This window comes from Kogia breviceps, chromosome 3 (assembly GCF_026419965.1).
Source record: "Kogia breviceps isolate mKogBre1 chromosome 3, mKogBre1 haplotype 1, whole genome shotgun sequence".
NCBI classification, from domain to species: Eukaryota; Metazoa; Chordata; class Mammalia; order Artiodactyla; family Physeteridae; genus Kogia; species Kogia breviceps.
The window spans coordinates 11,470,659-11,491,916 of NC_081312.1; the positions used below are offsets into that span (position 1 = coordinate 11,470,659).

Consider the following 21,258-nt stretch of genomic DNA (forward strand, 5'->3'; position numbering starts at 1 on the left):
CCTCAGGGATGGACTGGAGGCTGTCAGCCTCATTCAGGAAGTGCTTGCAGAGTACCTGCCAGGTGGGGGGGTGCCGGTGGTGGGCACGCCACTGGAATAAAGAACAGACTCTCAGACCTCGGGGGCTCACGGCCCCAAACTGAGCACCGCGCAGTCTTTTAAGTGTCCATGGCTGTGTGGCTAAAGAGCCATTACTTCTGCCCATGGAAGGGGCAGGGACCAGCCTCTCGGCAAGTATGATGTGTGAGCTTCCCCCGATGGCTGAGCAGGAGTTTGCCAGAGGAGGAGGGGCGTTGCAGCAGAGGGGACAGCTTGTGCAAAGGCACGGAGTTAGGTCAGGCCTGTGTGTTTTTGTAGCATAGGATCTCTCTTGGGGGAGTTTGATGAAAGGAGGGACTTGTGCTACTGCCCCCACCCCCGATGCCTTGTGTGCTGTGCCTCCAAATGCCTTGTGCTAGGAATTTGAGGTGTAGACAGAGGGCACAAGCCCCGTTTCCTCAAGGAGCGTTTATCAGTCAGGTTAGGCCTGGTTAGGCTACAGTAACAGGCATCCCTGAGAGGTTTGCAACAACATGTTTATTTATAGCTCATTCAGAGTCCCCTCTGGGCCTGCGTGACTCTCCAGGGCTGGCGGCCTCTCTGGGGTGGCTCAGTGCTGGTCCTCTGCATCTCAGCATTTCTCATTCTCAGCACTGTGTTGCAGGTCATTCTCTGTTTAAGGACTGTTCTGTGTATTGTAGGGCCTCTACCCTCTGGATGTCAGGAGCACTTCCCCCAGGTGTGACAATCAAAAATGTCTTTGGGGGGCTTCCCTGGTGGCGCAGTGGTTGAGAGTCCGCCTGCCGATGCAGGGGACACAGGTTCGTGCCCCGGTCCGGGAGGATCCCATATGTCGCGGAGCGGCTGGGCCCGTGAGCCATGGCCGCTGAGCCTGCACGTCCGGAGGCTGTGCTCCGCAACGGGAGAGGCCACAACAGTGAGAGGCCTGTGTACCGCAAAAAAAAAAAAAAAAAAAAAAAAAAAAGTCTTGGGATGTTGCTAAATGTCCCCTTGGGGCAAAATTGCCCCGGTTGAGAACCACTGCTAAACTGAAGGTCCTCTTAATAGAGTTTTTTCTGCTTCCCAGCCTGGCTTCATAGCCACCCAGCCAGGCTTCTTTCCATGAGTGGGTCTGTGATGGCCTTGGGGGCCGTCTGTGCCCCTGTGCTCCCGCAGTTGCTGAGGACCAGGAGGACTGGCTGGAGAGCTGACCACTAGCCATCGAATGCTTCTACCCCGGAGTGACATGGGTCACTTCTGTGCACATTTCCTTGGCCAAAGCAAGCCACATGGCTGTGCCTAGCCTGCTGAGTGTGTGTGTGTGTGTGTATGTGTGAGAGAGAGTGAGTGTGTGTGAGTGTGAGTGTATGTCTGTGAGTGTGTGTGTATGTGTGTATGTGAGTGTATGTGAGTGTGTGAGTGTATGTGTGTGTGTGAGTGTATGTCTGTGAGTGTGAGTGTGTGTGTATGTGTGTGTGTGAGTGTATGTCTGTGAGTGTGTGTGTGTGTGTGTGTCCAGGGGAGTGCCCAGGAGGAGAACTGTCATATTGGTGGTTACCATTAATGTCCACTTTACTAGCTGTTAGCCTAGCAGGGGTCAGCGGCATGGAGCCAGGTGTCCTTCACATCCATGCTCTGTGCTGAGGTGTGGGGTCTCTGAGGAGGACGGGAGCCAAGGAGGGCTCCTGAGGAGCTGTCCTCGAGCGTGGGTTAGGTGGTGATGCCAGTGTGGCATTTGGGGCGGTGGGGACAGCGTGTCCCTCTGTGCACTCGGGTGAAAGAGAAGGCCCAGCCGCCTATTCGGGGAACTCTGAGTCCTCGGGAGACGTTTCGAGGGCCCTGCCTTCTGCAGGCTGGGGACAGGCGGGGGCAGGGGGTTTGCCTGCAGGCCTCGTGGTGCTAAAGGGCCTGTTATTCGGGGCTTCTGAAATCTGGTAATTACCAAGCTGTGCTGCAAATGGCTGGGATGTGAATGTGCCTGGCTTTCCACTTTTATAATTACACACTTCCCGTCTCTAAGTGGTTTTTAGCTCTGGTGCAGGTGCAGCTTCTTTCTCCCTGCCCGTTGGCGTGGGGGAAACCTGTGTTTCCGGGTTGATCCCCTCTGATGTGAAATTGCTCGGAGGCAGCCTGGCCAACCTCCCTCCCTGGCTGGATTATCCTTCCTCTGCTGTCTGCTGTGGCCAGCCCTCTGCTGCGCCTGGGTGGGAGGCAGGTGGCTGTGGCTTTGCATATCGTGAGAAAGCAATTCTGTTTTTAAAAATTTATTTATTTATTTATTTATTTTTGGCTGCGTTTCGTCTTGGTCGCTGCGCAGGGGCTTTCCCTAGTTGTGGTGAGCAAGGCCTACTCTTCGTTGCAGTGCGCGGGCTTCTCATTGCGGTGGCTTCTTTTGTTGCTGAGCATGGGCTCTAGGCACGCGGGCTTCAGTAGTTGTGGCACGCGGGCTCAGTAGCTGTGGCTCACGGGCTCTAGAGTGCAGGCTCAGTAGTTGTGATGCACGGGCCCAGCCGCTCCGCGGCATGGGGGATCTTCCCGGACCAGGGCTCGAACCCGTGTCCCCTGCGTTGGCAGGTGGATTCTTAACCACTGCACTACCAGGGGAGTACCTAAAGTTTGTTTTTTTGTTTTTGTTTTTGATGTGGACCATTTTTAAAGTCTTTTATTGAATTTGTTACAATATTGCTTCTGTTTTTTTTTTTATGTTTTGGTTTTCTGACCGTGAGGCATGTGGGATCTTAGCTCCCTGACGGGGGATCGAACCCCTACCCCCTGCATTAGAAGGCGAACTCTTAACCACTGGACCACTAGGGAAGTCCCAAGAAAGCGATTCTTGAACCCAAGGGCCCCCTTTTTGGCAGACTTCGCTCTTCTTTGGTCGCTGCTCTGCTCTCTCAGAGCACCTGGAATTCTCCCAGCTGTCACGGGACTTTTCTTTCCTTGTTGGTCAGAGGGTACCGCTATCTCGGCCTAATCCCCTCTTCCCTGCTGACTCACCATTGCATGTGCTTCACTTGCCCGCAGCCCTCGGTTCTCATACTTGCCCTGGAAGGTCTGGAAAGGTCAGACCCATTTAACAGATGTGAAAGCTGAGACCCGGGGCTGCTCAGCAACACGTCCTGTGCTTGCTGCTGGTTTTCGCGGGCCCCGCTCTGCTGTGAGGCAGGCCTGCTGGTGTCCCAAGGTGTACCTTGTTACCCTTCCTTATGCGACACCCAGCAGCTGAGCCTCAGGCCTTATGGTGGCCTCTGAGTGGTTTGGGCTGGTGCCTCTGGATGGTCCTGCCTCCCTGGCTTCTGGGACCTTGCTCTTTTCTAGTCCTCTTGCTTTTGGTCCTCTTCGCTGGACTCCTGTCCGGTATTGTCCCCCTCTCTCTACACTGTGTCATTTGGGGTAATTTTTGTCTTCAGGAAGTGGGTGCTGCTCTTACTTACTAAGCTCTGCTATATTAAGCAAGACAGTGGCCAGTGACAGAAACTCAAAATCCACAACTGAAAGTCTAAAGAGGGCAGGCTCTAGGCCGGCTGGATTGGGGCCTTGACCTCTGGCGAGGGAGTGCTGGCCTTCTCTCCTGGTGTAGCCTCCTTCTCGAGGGTCTGCCCACGGTGTCCTCTGACGTTTCCGGGACGTGCCCTTTGTGCTGCTGACAGTGCCCCAGGGCCCCCCTGGAAAGGCCTCGGGCTGGTCCAGCTTGGGTCCCGTGCTCATTGTGCAGCTAAGTGAGGGGCCAGGCCATGTGCCCACCCCCGGAGGGGCTGCAGCGCCTCAGTTTTCTGTTTGCCCATCAGAATCACATGGATAGAGGAGGGGCAGTTCTGAGAGGGCAGGAAGGCAGGGCAGAACAGAAGTAACAGGTCCCCAGCCCCAGCGTGGGCCCAGCAGTCCTGTGCGGTGGGGTACAGGGTTCTCCTCGCTTGACAGGTGAGGAAAGCGAGGTACGAGGTACAGTTGTGTCTGGTTCCGCGTTCTCCTCGTGGGGACGCCCCCCACCTCTTGCACGTCTGCCTGCCTCCCAGACAGGCCTGAACTGTTTGCTCAGCTCAGTGGGGCCTTCTGACCACCTCCTGTCACCACCGCGGCCAAAAAATGGAGAAGTTACCATCTTCCCGCTACGCTGGCGTGTGTTCTCAGCCTGTGAGCATCACAGCTAGTCCTGATTCTTGCGTGACCTTTACTCCTGCCCCCAAGTCCTGGGGGGGCCGCCCCCCGAACGAACAGGCCCCGCCCCCTCCCAGTCGTGCTGCTCCTCAAGCGGCAGGAGTTTGCTCCTTGGGGCCGAGCAGCTGTTCCACACCTGGCAGCTCCAGAGGACACCTGGGAGCTGGACGAGCCCAAGTTCCTCTCAGACCCTGCCCTTCACCTCCTGAATCAGAGTCTTTGGCACCGGACCTTGAATGTAGTAGCTTTGACAAGTTCCAGAGGTGATTCTTAGTCATCTATCCTGGCATTTGGAACCCACTGGCCTGTGGGGTGACATTCTGGGCCCCTGGGCTGTGCCCAGCCTGCATCTTCTATTCACTTCTCATTGCCCCCACCCGCCCTCTCGGTGGGGCTTAGGCTCCCACACTCCCAGATGACTTTTGGGAAGGGGGGGCACTCCTCGTGTTATTCCTCTTTAACTTCTTCTCCCCAGTGTCTGTCTGTAGTTGACCTTCAGTTTTTTGTGCAAATGGCAAATGCCGCCTCCTCCTTGAAGACTTCTCTGATTGCTCTGTCTTCTCCCCTGAAAAGGGGAGAAAGCCCAGTTTTGTAAGTATTTTAAATTCCCCAAGGGTATTCTCTCCTTGGTCGTCTGGAGAGGGAGGTCCCTTTTGCAAAATGGGTCCTCCCTTATGGGATATCCAGCTTTTGGAAAAGCAGGTTTATATTATGAGTTGTGAGGTACACCTCTGTCCAAAACTTATTAATCCAATAGTTATCAAGGAAATGACAATTTAGAGCCTGCATTTTCTTGAGGTGCAGGTTTTAAGTAAAATTCTTTAATTATTTAACTTGTATTGTTACTTTTTCTATAATTTTAGAAGTAGTATCTACGCTCATTGTTGAAAACTTAGAAACCACCAGAAAATGAAAAGAATCACACATCACTTTACTGCTGCAGCCACAGTTAACACTGCAGTGTGTTCCCTCCCGATCTGTTTCCCCGGTGCCCGAGTATTTAAATGGGCTTAGAATCCAAACTGGATGCTCTGATGCGTGACAGTCCAGTGGCCCCGGAAGGGGTGTCATGGCAGCTTCTCTTTGAGTAGCACAGGGGAGCTTTTCTAGATAAATCCTGAGCTCCTCTTCTTCACTTCATCAACTGGTCGATTGACCCATGCCTTCATCAGGCATCTACTTTATGCCAGACCCTGGGAATGCTAGCAACTGTTATTTTGTAAAAAATAAAAAAATATAGATTTCCCTAGTTTTGGGGCATGGGTTAGAGGCACCTGGCACAAAATTCAAGAAGTGCACGAGGGTGCACAGTGAAAAGGAAGTCTCCTCACTTCACCTCCCAGCCACCTTTGCTCTTGCCCTTGACTAGAGGCCATTTTCTGGTAGTACTTTCAGATTCGTTCTGCATATATGCAAGCATGCCTTTTTTGTCCTGGATGTTGTGCTTAACCCAAATAACTGTCTATGGCCTACAGGATTTGCATATTGCTTTCCCATAGCAGTGTCTTGGAGATAACGAATGCATTATGGGGCCTGGAGCACTTCCTAGTTCTTTTAACTGCTGCATAGTATTCCTTTGACTGCATGTAGTTTGTTAGTGGCCCCTCTTGGGGGGTTTAGGCGCTGCCAGGCTTTTGCTGTCTCAGGCAGTGTGGCAGTTAACATCCACAGCCTGAAACGCTTTGCCCGTTCAAGTGTGTCTGTGGGGTGAGGTCAGGGAGCTGGGGTTTTCAGCAGGAGCAGTTTACTCAGTTGACGACAGGTTTGGTTTCTCTTCCCTTCTCCCCCTCCCGTCTCCCTCCCTCCTTCGCCCCCTCCTCCCGCTTCTCCTTTGGTGTCATGATTCAATTTCTGAACTTTCTGGTTAGGGCCGGGTTTCAGGAGCCCGCTGCTCAGGACGTGAACATTCTTGGTACTTTGTTCTGCAGAAGTTTCACGCACAGAAGGGAGCCCCGGCAGGCTTATACCTTATTTTCCTGAGTGGGCGGTGATGGGGTGCGTGGCATCCCACCACCCTAGAGAACGTGGTTTTCCGCTTGCGTCCCTAGGCTCCCCACTACACCGAGGCCCTGGGGCACGGAGACCAGGCTTGCCCTCTTGGCACCTCCTGAGCCAGCTGTGCTATGACTGCGTGGTGTGGAGAGCCCAGCTGCAGAGCCAGCGCCTGCTCTCCTGAGGCAGCCGGGCCTCAGCTTGCCGGTCAGAGTAATGGGCGATCACCGGGGAAGGTGTCGCGAGCGCTCAGTGGGCCTTAGCTCCTCTCACCACGAGGGTGTCTGGTGTACGTGTGGCCGGACGTGTGTGGAAAGGGGACCTGAGCCCCGTCTTTTCTGCCAGAGGCGCAGTTTGTCCCGTTCTTGGTGCTCTGAGCTGCAGAGAAGCTGCACTGGCTCCTGGGAGCTCAGCCCCACTTGAGGTTGTCAGTCTGTCCTCGAGACCACGTTTTTTGTTTCTTTTATTTTACGTGTTCCATCTGTTTTCAAAGTTAGAGTGCTGTTTGTTTTTTAGGACAGGGGTAAGGAGGGTGGGAACTGTCTGGGCTGATGTCTGATGTGGATGGATCGATCGGAAGTGACCGCAGCTGCCTTCCTAAGGACATGAGAGCCACACGCCGGGATAATCTGGATGCCGAGGGAATTAACTCGGAGGGAGAAGCCAGGCCGGGCCCGGCGCCTGGCAGAAGCCCTCTCCACCTGGTGTGGGTCACGTACACACGGGCCTGTCTCCTGCAGGTCGTCTGTCTGTCCCCGAGACTCGTCCCCTGAGGCTCCCCCCTCAGCTGTTGAAGATCCCCATCCAGGGCTGCGGCTGGCGACAGCAGGGTGAGGAGGCACGCTGAGCCTAACCTAGCCAGTCACAGTCACAGGCCAAGGGACCATAGCGGGTGACTGTCACCGATGCTCCCTGGGAATGAGGCAGGGGCTCTGGGGTGTCCACAGGGCTCAGAAATGAATGGTGTGGGTTGTGAGCCGACGCCTGCATGTGACATGGGTTCCAAGTGACTCCCTCTGTCCCCCTGCCGTGGGCTCTGGTGGCCCAGGGCGGCGCTATCGTGTCCAGCCCGTCCCCTCATGAAATCGTGGAAGCAGATGCATATCGGCTGCCATTGCTTCCAGAACTGCAGAGAACGCTGAGTGACGGCGAGGACCCTGAAAGCATCAACTACTGTGGTTTTCAGATTGGGTTCCTCGGGGCCCGGGGTCCTGGGAGGTGTTGGGTGCGGAGGGGCGGGCAGTCGGGCACGTCCTGCGGTGTGACCTGGTCACCTCCTGCTGTGTCTTGCTGTCTTACGCGGTGGCCTCCTTGTGAGTCTCCGCTCTGTGCCCCGGTGCTCGGACGGTGCTGGGAAATGCGTGTCGGAGGAGCTCAGTGACAGACGTGGGGGTTGGCGGTCGTCACCCCCGCTGTGCCGTGCCGGGTGAGGGGCCACGCCTGCTCACCATGGCCTGGAGGTTCCCCTGGGGCTTTGTGTTGTCTCCTCGCTTGGGCTGTGAGCCTCTCCGGGGCCCGAACCGTGGCTGTTTCATCTGTATTGTCCCCCAGAGGCCAAGCCGGGCACAGGAACCGAGCTGCGGCTCCTGTATCTATGTTCAGGGGTGTCTGGATGCCAGGTGGGCGCACAGCGAACTTGCCCCAGACGCTGCTCCAAGGAGGGAGTGGGGGCGAGAGAGCCCCAGGCTCAGACCTCGCCTGACCACAGCGTCCTCTGAGTGTCTGTGAGGGCTCAGCCTCTGTTCTCAGGAAAGCGCACACGGCCCGGGCTGTTGGCGTGCTGTCTGCGGTCCACACGCGCTCCGCCCCCAGGGGACAGCCCGTCGGTGCTCCGGAACCACGGGCTGGGAAGCGGTGCCCCGAGTTCACCCGGCGTGTGCAGGCGGGGAGAGGACATCGTGAGTCCGGGAAGGCTTCCTGGGAGAGCGTCTTTCGGAGCCGAATCCTGAAGGCTGGGATGGAGGGTGGAGACGAGGCTTGGAGATGCCACGCAGCCGTGTCCCGAACCGCTTGCAGTAAGGGCTGTGGGTGAGGGAGTCGGCAGGGAGCCTTTGTGCGCTCCTCTGGAGACACGGACCCCAACCCAGGCTCCACGGGGTGGGGTGAGTGAGGGCACGCGTGTGGGAGCACGGCGGCCCTGGGGTTGTGTGGGGAGACACGGGGAAGGCGAGGTCCAGGCCTGGAAGGATATTGGCAAGGACCGCGGTGGTTGAACCAGGCTCAGAGGGCAGGCAGGGTGTCAGTGGGGCAGAGATGGCCAGCGGTGGACGAGCAGCTGGGCAGGACTGAAGGGCCTGGGGCCTCTCGCGCATGGGAATGTGGACGGGCTGTGGTGGGACGGGCTGAGGCCGGCCTGAGGGACTGGGCCAAGGTGTCCGACCTGACCCGGGAGGGCGTGGGGTTGGGGGGTTGGGTTAAGGCCATCGGTGGTGGGAGGGTCTTGGGGTGGTCCGGGCTGGAGCTGTGCCCACGAAGCCTTGGCCGCTTTGAGGACCGGCTAGGAGTTCATAAACCGCCCCCATGAAAACAAGGCCGTCTGGGGACCATGGCCTGAGAGGTGCAGCTGCAGTCTCCTCGCTGCTCTGTCTCCAGCTGGCCATAGTGAAGTTTCTGGAAGGATGCTTCCTACCTGCTGGAGTAACCTGTGTTTTCTTTGTTTTTCTCCACAGGAAGCGAGGGATAGAAGTCGTGCAGGTGAGTACAGACCACACCCTCGCCGTTGTTCAGCTGGGGGGGCCTTCGGCGCTCACTGTTCCCTCCTCCCTGAAGAGTCTGGGTGCTCGGCCTCTTCTTACGTGCTCTCGTTTTTAACTTCTCTCCCTGTGCAACTGACGTGATTGCCGCCCCGGTGGGACCGAGCTGGAGCTGGCGGTGTGTTGGGGTTGAGGAACTGCTCTGCTTTGCTGGTGCGGGAGTTGTGGCACCCTTAGTGGGGGTGGGGATGGGCAGGGTGCGGGGCGTAGCCACCCAGCCACCCGTCCTCAGGCTCCACTGCGGGAGCTCCAGCCCCCAGGGCCTCGCTTCGGCTGTTAGAGCTCTGGGACGAGCCTTCTCCTAGGCTGGACCATTCTTGTACTGTGGCTGACGTGGTATCGTCTTCTCCACCGATGCTCCTCCCCCTGCCCCAGGGTTCATCCCCCTCCCCCAAGTCACCCCTTTTCTGCTCTCAGTGGCCACATCTGATGTTCCCGATGTGCCCCTGGCCCCTGGAGTGTGGACTGAATCAGTGGGGACTCCTGAGCCCTGTGTTGCCTTACCCTGACTTGGGTCAGGAGCTCACTGGGAAAGGGAGGATGGTTGGAGAGAGGAGCTCTCCCGGGGGGTTGGGGGGGGTGGGGGGAGCTTGCCCTGTGGGCCCAAAATAGTTGACAAGCTGGCACCGCAGCAGTAATGCCGGGAGGTTGGGTCTGCCTGAGGGTGAGGGGGGTGGTCACTCCAGGGGATCCCTCTGGCCAGCTGCATTTGTCCTGGCAATGACAACTCGCGGGGGATGGGAAGGGGGCCACTGCGCTCTGTGTCGACAGGATGGTTCTTCGCCAGGGGCAGGCTGGGACATTTGCCCCGGAGGTTTTGCCTGCTCCCTGGCAGGTGGCAGTGGGTCTCGGTGAGAGCCGAGGGTGGCCTGGGTGTGCTTGCTGTTGCCCGCTCTGTCCCTGTCCGGGGTGAGTCTACCTGTCTGTGCAGCTCGGCTGGCAGCCCTTCTTCCAGCTGTAGCTGCAGAGAGGGTGACCCAGGCCGGGGCCACCTCAGGGCCGATGGGGAGCCTGGCCCTCTGGTAGAATATCTGCAGTAGGTTTTCCTAAAGCCTCTGCTGAGAAGCTCTCGGAGCCTCCGTGTTAACTCCGGCCCCAGGCCCCCTCCCCACACCTGGCAGGTTCCGTGGGTGCTGGTCTCGAGCTGCTCTGCTCCTGGGACCGTGGTGGGCCCGGCTGGTGGGGTAAGACTGGGGGCCTCTGTCTGGCAGCCAGAGTGGCCGGCTGCTGGGTTCTTCCTCCTGGCCTCGTGCTCTTCATAGCTTGTGGGTTGAACTTGTCACCCCAAGGCTGAGGTTTGTTTTGGGAGAGGAGGTAGTTTCTAGAAGCCTCTGAGCAGCTGTGTAGTTTTCATCTTGCCTCATCTTGGCTCTGCAGTTTCATGATCTGCACTGAGCTTTTCTGTGGACCCCAGTTTCTCCATCCATCAAAAGCGGGGAGGTCTGAAGCCTACTAGAAAGTATGCTTTCAGTGCCATTTCTGATTGATTAGTAGTGGCTGCCTGGAGGATTCTAAAATCCATGAATGGCTGAGGACAGGGATTGATTGGTAATGCCTGCTAGGGGTCCAACAGTGGGCAGAGGAGGTGCAGTTATATTTGTGTCATTCTGGAGCTAGGTGTCTCCTAGCTAGGCGTCATTCTGGAGCTTAGGTGTTTCCTGCTCCAGGATGCTTTGGCTTAGTTTTGTCTCTCAGTCCTTTTTGATGGTTACCTTAGAAGCCCCCAGATCCTTTGTAGATGCTCCTATACCCACCACCAAGGCCTAGACCCATAGTTGGAGCGATCGTTGGAGGTTACCGTGTGAAGGGCCAAGTGCTTCCCTGAGGTTAGCTACAGCCTCCCATCAGGGTCCATGATGAAATTTCTGTTGGGAGCTGTTTTTAGAGGAAATGAATTCACGTGCTCACGAACAACCACTGCTTAAAAGGTGAAGAAATATGCTCTACCCCCAATATCTGATTTCTGTTCATGCCGGATCCCGGACTATAGCACAGTGGGATGCCACCCCTCCCACGGGAGGAGAGAGGAGGGGGGATGGGGGGGCTGGCGCTGCCTTGGAGCTTTAGGATGTGAGGGACAACCGAGGGGTCAGTGTGTTCGTTTTACATGGCTTCCTGGGAAGATGAAAACCTTTAATCCACTTTGTGGGTGGAATGAGAAACTGAAGCCATTGTTTTAGAATGTACCAGGCAGAAGAAGAGTTATGAAATCTTTTTTGATGGGTCTACTGTTCATTTTGGTGATGACTTGAGGGAGGAAGTGGTGGCTGGGGACCAGCGTGAAGGCAGGCTGGAAGATTTCCATGCCGACATCTAAAAATAAAACCCACCATGACACCTCTCTCTTCCCCTCCTCCTAGCATCCCCGAGTGTTTGGAGAACTTGAAACTTTAAGACGTAGAGAAAAGGCTCTTTGCAAAAATTGGAAACCAAGCCACTTGGCTGGTTTTTTTTTTTTTCAGAATCAGCCGAGCCTCTGTGCACCAGACCCTAGGCTGGTGGGCCACTGGCTGCTGGAGATGGGCGTTTACCAGTCACTGGGTGGCAGTGACTGAAGAGGGTGAGAGTAAGCATGCCACCAGCCTCCACCCAGTATTTCCTGTGTCAGGTGCTCTGCAGGACATTGTCCCATTTTGTGCAGACTCCTGGTAATGTGAGTGGTGTTTTCACGTCCATTTTAGAGATTAAGAAACCGGTTCAGAATGTTGTGACTTCCCTCAGGGAACTCAGCTGGTAAGTGGTCGAGTTGGATTTGAGTGCAGGTGGTTTGTCTGTAAAGCCCGTGGTTTTTCTGATAACTGGGTCTCCTCTGCATGTTAATAGATGGCTCGGTTTACTACCTGCTTCCATACCTGTTATTACCTGGGCTTTGGCTACTATTTAAAAAAAGCATGCTGGGACCGAGGGTCAGGAACCAAGGCTGTAAAATGATGGTAAGACCTGCAGTGTTTGTCTTGGTCACGAGAGTTGTTCTTCTAGCTATTGAGTGGCCGTAGTAACACTATGGGTGCTAACTTCTATTGGGCACTACTGTCTACCAGGCAATGATGCCATTTAATGGAAGGAAGCATTTGTGTGTAACCTCTCCAAGGAGGGGGTGGGAGCACATTTAAGAAAGTAACTCTTGCAGATCCTCAGCCTCCACATGTGTTAGTTCCCACAGCTGATCTGCTTGGGAAGGAGCTTGTAAACTCTCCCATCGGCCCTCCATCCATCTCTACAGAGGCAGTGCACGTAGTGGGCGTGGGAGCCAGATGGCCTGGGTTCGTGTTTCTGACCATCTGACCTCGGGCCAGTTTCCTAACCCCCAGGTGCCTCAGGCTCCTTGTCTGTAAAATGGGGATAATAGTGGTGCCTGTCCCCTGGGATTGTTGTGAGGACAAATGCATTAATTTGGGTAAAGCAGTTGGCACCGTGCCTGGCATAGTGGAAGCTGGTTGTCTACAGGAGAAGCACACACTGTCATCACCCACAGGCAGATCTGAACGTGATGTGTGACCCCAGGGCATACATCCTTCTTGGGCTCCATGTGACTGGTGGTTAGGATCCTGGGCAGGTGAGGTAGTTCCAGTTCTTTGCTTGCAACAGAACTGAAAGAGGGCCTGATTGAGTTCTCAGCTGATAGAACGTTAAAAATGAGTTTTGATAATAAATTACTGTAATTCTTGCCATATAATTCTAAAGGAATTCAGAGAATTTGCTATGGTAAATCTCTTTCCTTTCCATTTTAAAAATTTATTTGAATAGGTGGTTTCAGCACTATAAAAATTGAAAAATGGAGATAGAATTGATAATAAACACTGCTTTATTCTAGCAGTCAGTAATAGTCATCTCTGGATATGTGAAATAATTTTTTTTTTTTTTTTTTTTTTTTTTTTTGCGGTACGTGGGCCTCTCACTGTCGTGGCCTCTCCCGTTGCGGAGCACAGGCACCGGACGCGCAGGCTCAGCGGCCATGGCTCACGGGCCCAGCCGCTCCGCGGCATGTGGGATCTTCCCGGACCGGGGCACGAACCCGTGTCCCCTGCATCGGCAGGCGGACTCCCAACCACTGCGCCACCAGGGAAGCCCCTGAAATAATTTTAAAAAATTACCATTCATCTCTTTTGAGATGTATTTCTTTTTTTTTTTTTTTTTTTTTTTTGTGGTACGTGGGCTTCTCCCATTGCGGAGCACAGGCTCCAGATGCACAGACTCAGCGGCCATGGCTCATGGGCCCAGCCGCTCCGCGGCTTGTGGGATCATCCCGGACCGGGTCACGAACCCGTGTCCCCTGCATTGGCAGGCGGATTCTCAACCACTGTGCCACCAGGGAAGGCCCTTGAGATGTATTTCTAATAAGGTTTAAGTTTTATGATTATTTATTACTTATACAAATTTATAACATATTTCTGTTATATTGATCAATTATGTACCAATAGTAATTGTAATAATAATTCAATCCAGAAGAAAAATTTTGACACTTAGAGCTTTATGGTCACATGAAATTTAAAAATTAAGACATTTATATTCTTTTTTATTTGGCCTTGTACTGCTATAGACTAATCAATGAAGGGCCTTCACACATGAAATACACTGATAGTGGAAACATCTCTGAGGGATGTGGATTGGAAATTGGAGTTTGAGGAATTAGAAGGAGCCTTGCTATCTTTCCATGTGTTTAAGGAGCGTCTGATTCTGTAATTTTAAGATGGATGATGGTGGATCTCAAATTGCTATGGTATTTAGATTCCACTAGATCCGTTTAAAAGAGAAACAGTAACAGTTTTATTCTGAAATGTTAATATTTACAATATGTTGGAAATTACATCCTCTACAAGTATTTAAACTTACGATGAGAAATTTTAGATGTCAACTTAAAATGTGCACATTGATATATAGTTTTAAACATTTATTTTGGGGGGTTTGGTTTGAAGCCCACTGCTTTAGAGCGTTACCCCGTTTGCTTCCCAGAACCAGGCTCTGAGGCAGACACTGCCTCGGAGTGGGGGACAGCAGGCCGGCTCTCAGGCCATCAGAGGCCCCGCTGGGACTGGGCCACTCGGCCTCTGGGGCCTGTGTGTCTGCTGAGACTCAGAAAGGCTTTGGCGGTGGGCTTGTCTGCAGGCCAGCTGACCTCTCCTAGCGTGGGTCTGTTGGGGCAAGTGATGCTTGACAGTAATAAACACCTGCCGTTACCTGCTCAGGTAGCGTGAGAAGCCCCAGGTGAGCCTGAGTCCAGCAGAGCTGGGAGGAGTGGAAGTCCTGCTCTGTGATCAGCTCTGGGACTCGACTAGAGCACAGGGGGAGAGTGGGACAAGATGCCCTCCACCCCTGTGTCCTCAGGGACTACCTGTCATGACAGAGACAGTCGCAGGTACCTGTCTGCCTCAGTTGTCTCTTCTGTACTATTGTGATGAGGGTGCTGGAGGCACAGGGCCCCTTGACTCCTCCATTTCAGGTGTTAACAATTGGCCTTGCTGAGCCAATGAGGTGAGGGCCCCTCATAGCTGGCAGGTACCGATTGGGAAGACTGGGCCCCCCCTTGCAGCAGGATTCAGCAAACCTTTACTGGGTGCCTGCTGTGTACCAGGCTGCAGGTGCTGGGGACTCACATGGGCCCAGGCCACATCCCTGCAGCTCTCTGAAGTCGGCAGTTGGCAGCCAGGGGCCAAAGTGGTGTGGGGGTCATGGGCACAGGCACGGAGGAGGGTCCTTACCCCGCCTGGTAAGTCAGGAAGGCTTCCTTCCTGGAGGAGGGTAGCGTGAGCCTGGCTAGTGGTGATGAGCCTTGTCCACCTGACAGAGCCCGGCTGAGAGGTAGGTCCAAGCTCACAGCCCCGGTCAGTGCTGGACCTGCTCCCGAGGCCCTTCCGCTCCCGAAACACCGGGGTGCTAAAGTGACCAAGTGTTGAGCACGGCACAGCCATCACGGCCCTTCCACCCAGTGAACCTTTGTTGGGAGAAAACATTCCTTGGCCACTTGGGTTGTCTGTGGCCTGGGGCTCTGCTGAGGGCTGGGCGGGAGGCTTGCATCAGCCTTGCAGGACGCCTTCCCCTGGGAGCATTTTCCACTCTGACCTGATCCGTGGGGAAGGCTTGGGAGGGAAGCCTGTGAGTTCTCCGTCCCTGGACCCCATCGCCCCTTTCTAGGGCAACCCTGAATTTAGTGGAAGAAGATCCGGAGAGAACAACGTGCCTACTGCCCTGCCCACCTCCAGCCTTGGCATCCTCAGGAACATGTACATCGCCTCCCACCCCCTGCCCGCCAGGCTCCCAGGGCTGTCTTTCACCAGTTATCTTCAAAGCGCCAGGCGATAGGGAGATGGCTGTTAGCACGAGAGGGGTTGGAGTCTTAGTTTAAAATGCAAACGAGCAAGCTGTAAGTGTGAGAAGTACAGTCGCTGGTTCGAGATTCATTGTCCTCCTTACAAATTCCTTGAGAATTCAGACATTACGAAACCCCAGTCTCTGGAGCAGCCACTGTTTCTCAAGCCGGTGAGGAGGTAAATACATTTCCCCAGCTTGCAAAAGAGTGAAGGGTGGGCTGCAGGCTTTTCCTGGGGGTTACTGCAGAGTCGTTGCCTGCTTGAGATGTTGGAGTTCTTTGTGTGTTCGTCTCCCCCTTTCTGCACAGAGCATTCAGGGCAGGAGGTTGGGTGGCAGAGGATAAAGCAGAAGAGGAAAGACGAAGAAAGAGAGACAGACAGAAAGCCGCCGAGAGCAGGCCACATGCCCAGGGCTGATGGAGGACTGGGTGCTGGGCATCTGGAGTTGGAGGGGTGCAGTGACAGGGGCCCCGAGCACGTGGGCAAGCCCGGAGGGTGGGAGGGCTTGTCTGTGCCTTTGTGGGCCCTGCGAGGACACAGGGGCAGCAGGCATGAAAGCGGGGAGTGGGCAGGCGGTGGGGGAGGGCTTACGGGGAAGTTGATGCCTCTTGATACAGGATCAACGAGGCGTACGTGTGGGTGGGGAGGTGAGGTATTTGAATGTCATTTCGGGCAGGGAACACAGCCTGTACGAGGACCCAGGGGTTGGGAAAGGGGCTCTTCTGACTGCCAGTGGAATGGTTTGGAAGTGCCGAGGCCTCGGCCACGAGGGCTTCGGGAAGCAGCCAGGTCAAGGGGGGGGGGGGCATCAAAGGGCTTCTCGGTGGGGGAGGTGTGCGCGCATCGCCAGTTAGAGGTGCTGGGGGAGGGTCCCACTGGCAGGGCGCACGGTGGCGGATTAGACAAGCCCGAGTGGAAGGTCTTCTGGTTGGAGGCTGGGGCTGGAGCCTAGCGGGGACCCTGGGTCTGGCTGGAACGGACGCAGTAGTGGATGGCAAGGGACACAGAGGGCGGGGTGTGGAGGCTGGGTTGCTGGGGTGACAGAGTGAGGGGTCAGTCCTCAGACTGGGGGGTGCAGGAGGAGGGGAGCAGCGGGGAGCGGACGCTGGTTCAGACAGGCGTGTTGCAGGCTGGCAGCGAAGTTCAGCAGCTGCTTCCTCACTGAGAGCCGGAAGGAGAGTCACGTGGCTGAGTGAGTGGTACGCCTTCCTCCAAGGATTATAGGTGCTGGATTCTCCATTCACCTTTAAAAAATGTATGTTATTTAGTTAATATTTTCACAATTCAAAAATTGTTTTAAGAAGTACGTTGTTCAAGGTGTCAAATGATTAATCCCCAGCTGGGTTCCCTTTGCCACCTACTCTGTCTCCAGGGTGGCCCAGCTGGCTGACCTGGGTGCCTCCTGGATTTTATTTCCAGGTAGTTGGGGCCCAGGGAGGGTTGGACACCTGTGAACGTTCTTCCTCCCGTCTGTTCCAGAGCGCCCAGCTCTCTGCTGGGTGCTCTGGGGCCCAGTGTCAGGGGCTTGGGGAATATCGGCTGCCTTGGTGTTTCTTGGGCCCCTGACATCCCTGCAGCTGGAAGAGCCCAGGGCAGCCAGCTGGCCACTTCCTTATGGGCAGGGGCTTTCTGAAGGCCACCTGAGTAGGACTCTGATGCTGACCTCTGGCAGCAGACCCCAGCGCCTCCAGGGAGGGTGGCCACGGGACTGGGAAGTTGGCCCTGCGCAGAATGTTTCCACGTGGCCGTTTGGGACCATGATTGGGATATAGATTGTTCTTGGCCGAGTTCAGCCTCCACGTGGAATCCAGAGGTCTGGGTTTGAGTTTCCGTTAGTCTGTGTTCTGACTGTGTGTGATCTCACTTTCCTCATCTTTAAATTGGGATGACACTTAGCACGCAGGACCTAAGACGCCTGATAGAAGCGCAAGGATTGGTGGGCTTGTTTTCCCTGATCCTTTGTTATGAACCGTGCGGTATATATGTGTAGGGCAGGGGATTCAGCTGCAGGTGAAACTGTGCTGCTTAGAAAAATATGTTGTGCAGAGAATGTGATCTTTCTGTCCTCCTGCCAAAGTAACACTTTTCGGTTTCTAACTTAATTCCTTTTTAAAAGATAGATTTTATTTTTTAAAATTTGAAACACAGATATTTGTATCATTTTCAAAACTTTGAAAGTTGTTTTTATTCTTATTTACTTAACATATATTTAATGAATGGAGTTAGTCACATTTATCTGTAAGCATGCTCATCAAAGTATTTTTATAATAACGATACGTGGGGCTGGGGAAGTATTATATGCTGGGGAACGTACCAGCTGTTCATAGGAGCTGTTCATAGGAGATCATGTTTTGGAGGGCAGCGTGGGAAAATGACGAGGTAAGTGCTGTCGACGTCTGCTGAATGGTTTCAGTTCTGCCAGTTTTATTTTTATTCTTGAGCTTTTTAGGCTCGCTGTTACCAATAGCAGCCATCTCCAGCGTCAGTGCAGTCCTGCGTGGCCTCAGAGGGCTGTGAACCTCAGGTCTGGGGTGTTCTTTCCTGGCCTTTGACTCGCTGAGTCAACTTGAGTAAGTCCTTAAACAGAAAGCACTCCGGCCAGGGAAGCTGGAGTCCGGGTGCCTGGGTGGGCTCTGCGGGAGCCAGGCACCCACTCCCAGCCCCACACCGAGTCAGGGTTCCATCTCCTCCTTCCTCTGCTGTTGGTGGGCCTTCCGATTTCACTGGCCACCTCGGGGGGTACAACAGGTAAGCACGTAAAAGCAAAAGGAAGAAGGAGCGTGGTGGAACAGGAAGGGCTTAAAAGCGATAGGAAGAGCCAGAAGCAAAGGTTCCGCTTTGAAAGGAGCCACCTGTTTGGAGGTTGTTCTAGGGTGAAGTTGTCCAGAGTGTTACTCAAAGTGTGGTGCGCCAGCCATTGCCTGGGAGCGGGTTAGAGGGCCAGCCCAGAGCTGCCGAATCCACGTCCCCAGGTGAGCCAGGAGCACGTGTCCAGTTGCAGAAGCTCCACTGCAAATAGTTGGTGCCCCTTTGAGTTGGGGAGGGTGCACCTCCTGGGGCTGAGACTCTGCGTGAAATGGTGAATTGACTTGAGGACCCTGGCTGCACAGCTGGCACTGGGGAAGCAGGAGTGGGGACGGGCGTTGCTTTCTGCTGACCACGAGATGTCCGTAAATCTTTCGGCGGCTAAGAAGCTGGCATCTCCCTCTCCAGCCCCCTCCCCACTCTCATGTTTCTATTTGTGCTGTTAGACCTGTTCAGATGTCACCTTGCCAGTGACAGCTTCCCTGCTCCCCCAGCGGACCCCCTCCCCACAAACTGGAGCTGCCTGTGGACGCGTGCTCCTGGGCCAGAACCCTTCTCTGTCTTTTTTTTTTTTTCCCCATGGTATATCTCATTTTATTTTTATATTTATTGGAGGTATAGTTTCTTTACAATGTTGTGTTAGTTTCTGCTGTACAACGAAGTGAATCAGCTATATGTATACATATATCCCCTCCCTCTTGGACCTCACCCCCCCACCATCGCCCCCCATCTAGGTCACTGCAGAGCACCGAGCTGAGCTCCCTGAGCTATATAGCAGGTTCCCACTAGCTCTCTATTTCACAGATGGTAGTGTATACATGTCGATCCCAATCTCCCAGTTCATCCCACACCCCTTCCCCCGCCGTGTCCACACGTCCGTTCTCTACATCTGCGTCTCTATTCCTGCCCTACAAATAGGTTCATCTGTACCATTTTTCTAGATTCCACATATATGCATTAATATACGATATTTGTTTTTCTCTTTCTGACTTACTTCACTCTGTATGACAGTCTCTAGGTCCATCCACATCTCTACAAATGACCCAGTTTCGTTCCTTTTTACGGCTGAGTAATATTCCGTTGTCTATAGGCACCACATTTTCTTTATCCATTCATCTGCTGATGGACATTTAGGCTGCTTTCATGTCCTGGCTATTGTAAATAATGCTGCAGTGGACCCTCCTGTCTTTGAGGAGGGCAGCACCTGGCCCTGTGTGTGCTCTGTGTTTGCTGGGTGAGTGAATGAAGGACTGAGCCGAGAACTTTGTATTATGGAAGACTCACGTGACACAGCAGATCAGGGAGGGCAGTATAGGGCACCCTGTGTGCCCACCGCTCAGCTTGGTGTCCGTGACCACCTGGCCAGTATCACTTCCTGGAGACCTCTTTCCCCACTGGACGGTTTGAGGCCAGTCTCACCATTCTGTCGGTTCATCCGTGAATGTGTCACTACATGTCTCTGTAAGGTAAGGACTAGCCCTTGTTCTTAACCTCTCAGTGGGCCATTCAGAGGTGGGTTGGGGTGCTGCCAGGTGATGGGCCCAGATTCTGGGTCCGGCCCCTGCACTGGAGCAGTTCCCGGCCCCTGGGAGGCGAATGAGAGGCAGTGCTGGGGCAGGTCCTTGGGGCCCTGCTAGCTTCCTGCTGACTTCAGGGCCGCTGGTGGCTGTTCGAAACCCGGGATGTGCGTGCATTGATTGGGTTCATATTGGTCCCTCCCTAGGAGTGGTCATTATGACGGTGTTGGGGAGATGATCAAAGCAGTGTGGACACAGCCTTACTGTGTTCTGGGAACTTCTCTAAGCGCTTACATACGTTAACTAATTTAATCCCCACAACAATCCAGAGAAGGACTATTATTTAGTGCAATTATTAGCTCTATTTGATGGATAAACTTTTTGTTTGGTTGGTTTTTGCTTTTGGCTGTGTCGCGTGGCTTGCGGGATCTTAGTTCCCCGACCAGGGATTGAACCTGGGCCCTCGGCAGTGAGAGCGCTGAGTCCTAACCACTGGACCGCCAGGGAGGTCCCAGTGGATAAACTTTTATTATGCCTGCTTTACGGGTGAGGAAACTGAGTCAGAGAGAGCTTGCCCCAGCCTCTGAGCCGGCGTGAGGCAGAGCCGAACCCAGCACGCAGGCTCTGGTCCATCTCATAACCTCCATGCCCCACTGCTGCTCGGACATCATCTCTGAAGCCAGCGCCTCCATGCGGTTCCTTTGCCTGGGTGTCTTGACCTCTCTCCTGGACTGGCCCATCTGCTGCCCAAGTGCTGTTTCCCAGACAAGCTCTGTCTTGTCACAGCGTGGCTGCAGGGCCCAGCGTACAGGGTGAAGACCCTTCCTTGGAGGGATCCACAAAGCCTTTAGCAGTTGGTTCTCACTCTGGGGACCCCAGCCCGGGCCACGCCCTCACTGCACCCCAGAGCACCCTCTGCAGAGCCTCAGCCTGCTCCTCCATGTATCCTGTCCCGGCAGCCCGCCACGGCCCTCCTCCTGTTCCATCTGGTGGACGCTCATTCATCTGTGTGGCCAAGCTCATTGCCACTAGCTTCTCAAAGCCTTCCTGGACCCCCCAGGCCCAGAGAGCCTCTCCCTCATCTGGGCCCCCTCCACCCTATGCCCCCAACCTCCTAGGCACAGAAGCTCCCATTCCATGGCAGAATCACATATTCTGTCTGGCAGCTTCTCTTCTTCCCTGGAAGCTCCTTAAGGCTGTGGACCATGTCTTCTTCTGGGGGCTGTGCCAGCCTGGCGTGCCTCCTGGCTTATAGGCACATCTTATCACCGAATCTTTGGAAATCAGTGGAAAATAATTAAATATTGTAGAAATATATACATTAGAAAAGTTCCCTATCATTTTATTCTCCAGAAATAACCACTGCCAAGTTTTCCATTTTTTTTCCTATGCCTATGCTAATATACCCTTTTTTTTTCCTCTTTTGGTTTTCTGACACCTATTTAAAAATCTTTTAATACTTTCAAAACTGATACGTGAAGATCTAATGAGCCTTTGAGTGGAGGAAGTAGAGGAATAACATATTTGTATATTGTGGAGGGAGGGTCCTCAACCTGTGCTTGATGCTGTGTGAAGGCTGAAGCCGGGTGACGGGTCTTGGAGTTTCTTTTTTTTTTTTTCTCCGCAGCACTAGGGTGATCCATCACATAGCACCACTTTGAAAGGTCAGCCAGAGAATTTCCCTTG

The 21,258-nt window shown here is 54.2% G+C and overlaps 1 protein-coding gene across 6 annotated transcripts in view; it reads left to right on the top strand.

The window, feature by feature from the left end:
• ITPK1 (inositol-tetrakisphosphate 1-kinase) overlaps positions 1-21,258 on the top strand; it is a 164,152-nt gene that overhangs the window by 32,590 nt on the left and 110,304 nt on the right. For 5 of the 6 annotated variants that reach the window (XM_067027864.1, XM_067027863.1, XM_059056889.2 and 2 more), the window contains one exon: positions 8,859-8,883. Coding sequence is in view for 3 of the 6 variants with exons in the window: in XM_067027863.1 (XP_066883964.1) it covers positions 8,859-8,883 (25 nt within the window). In the remaining 3 variants the exon portion in view is untranslated. Of the gene's footprint in view, positions 1-8,858; positions 8,884-15,225; positions 15,428-21,258 lie in introns of those variants that run through there. The other variant, XM_067027866.1, reaches the window with a different exon arrangement.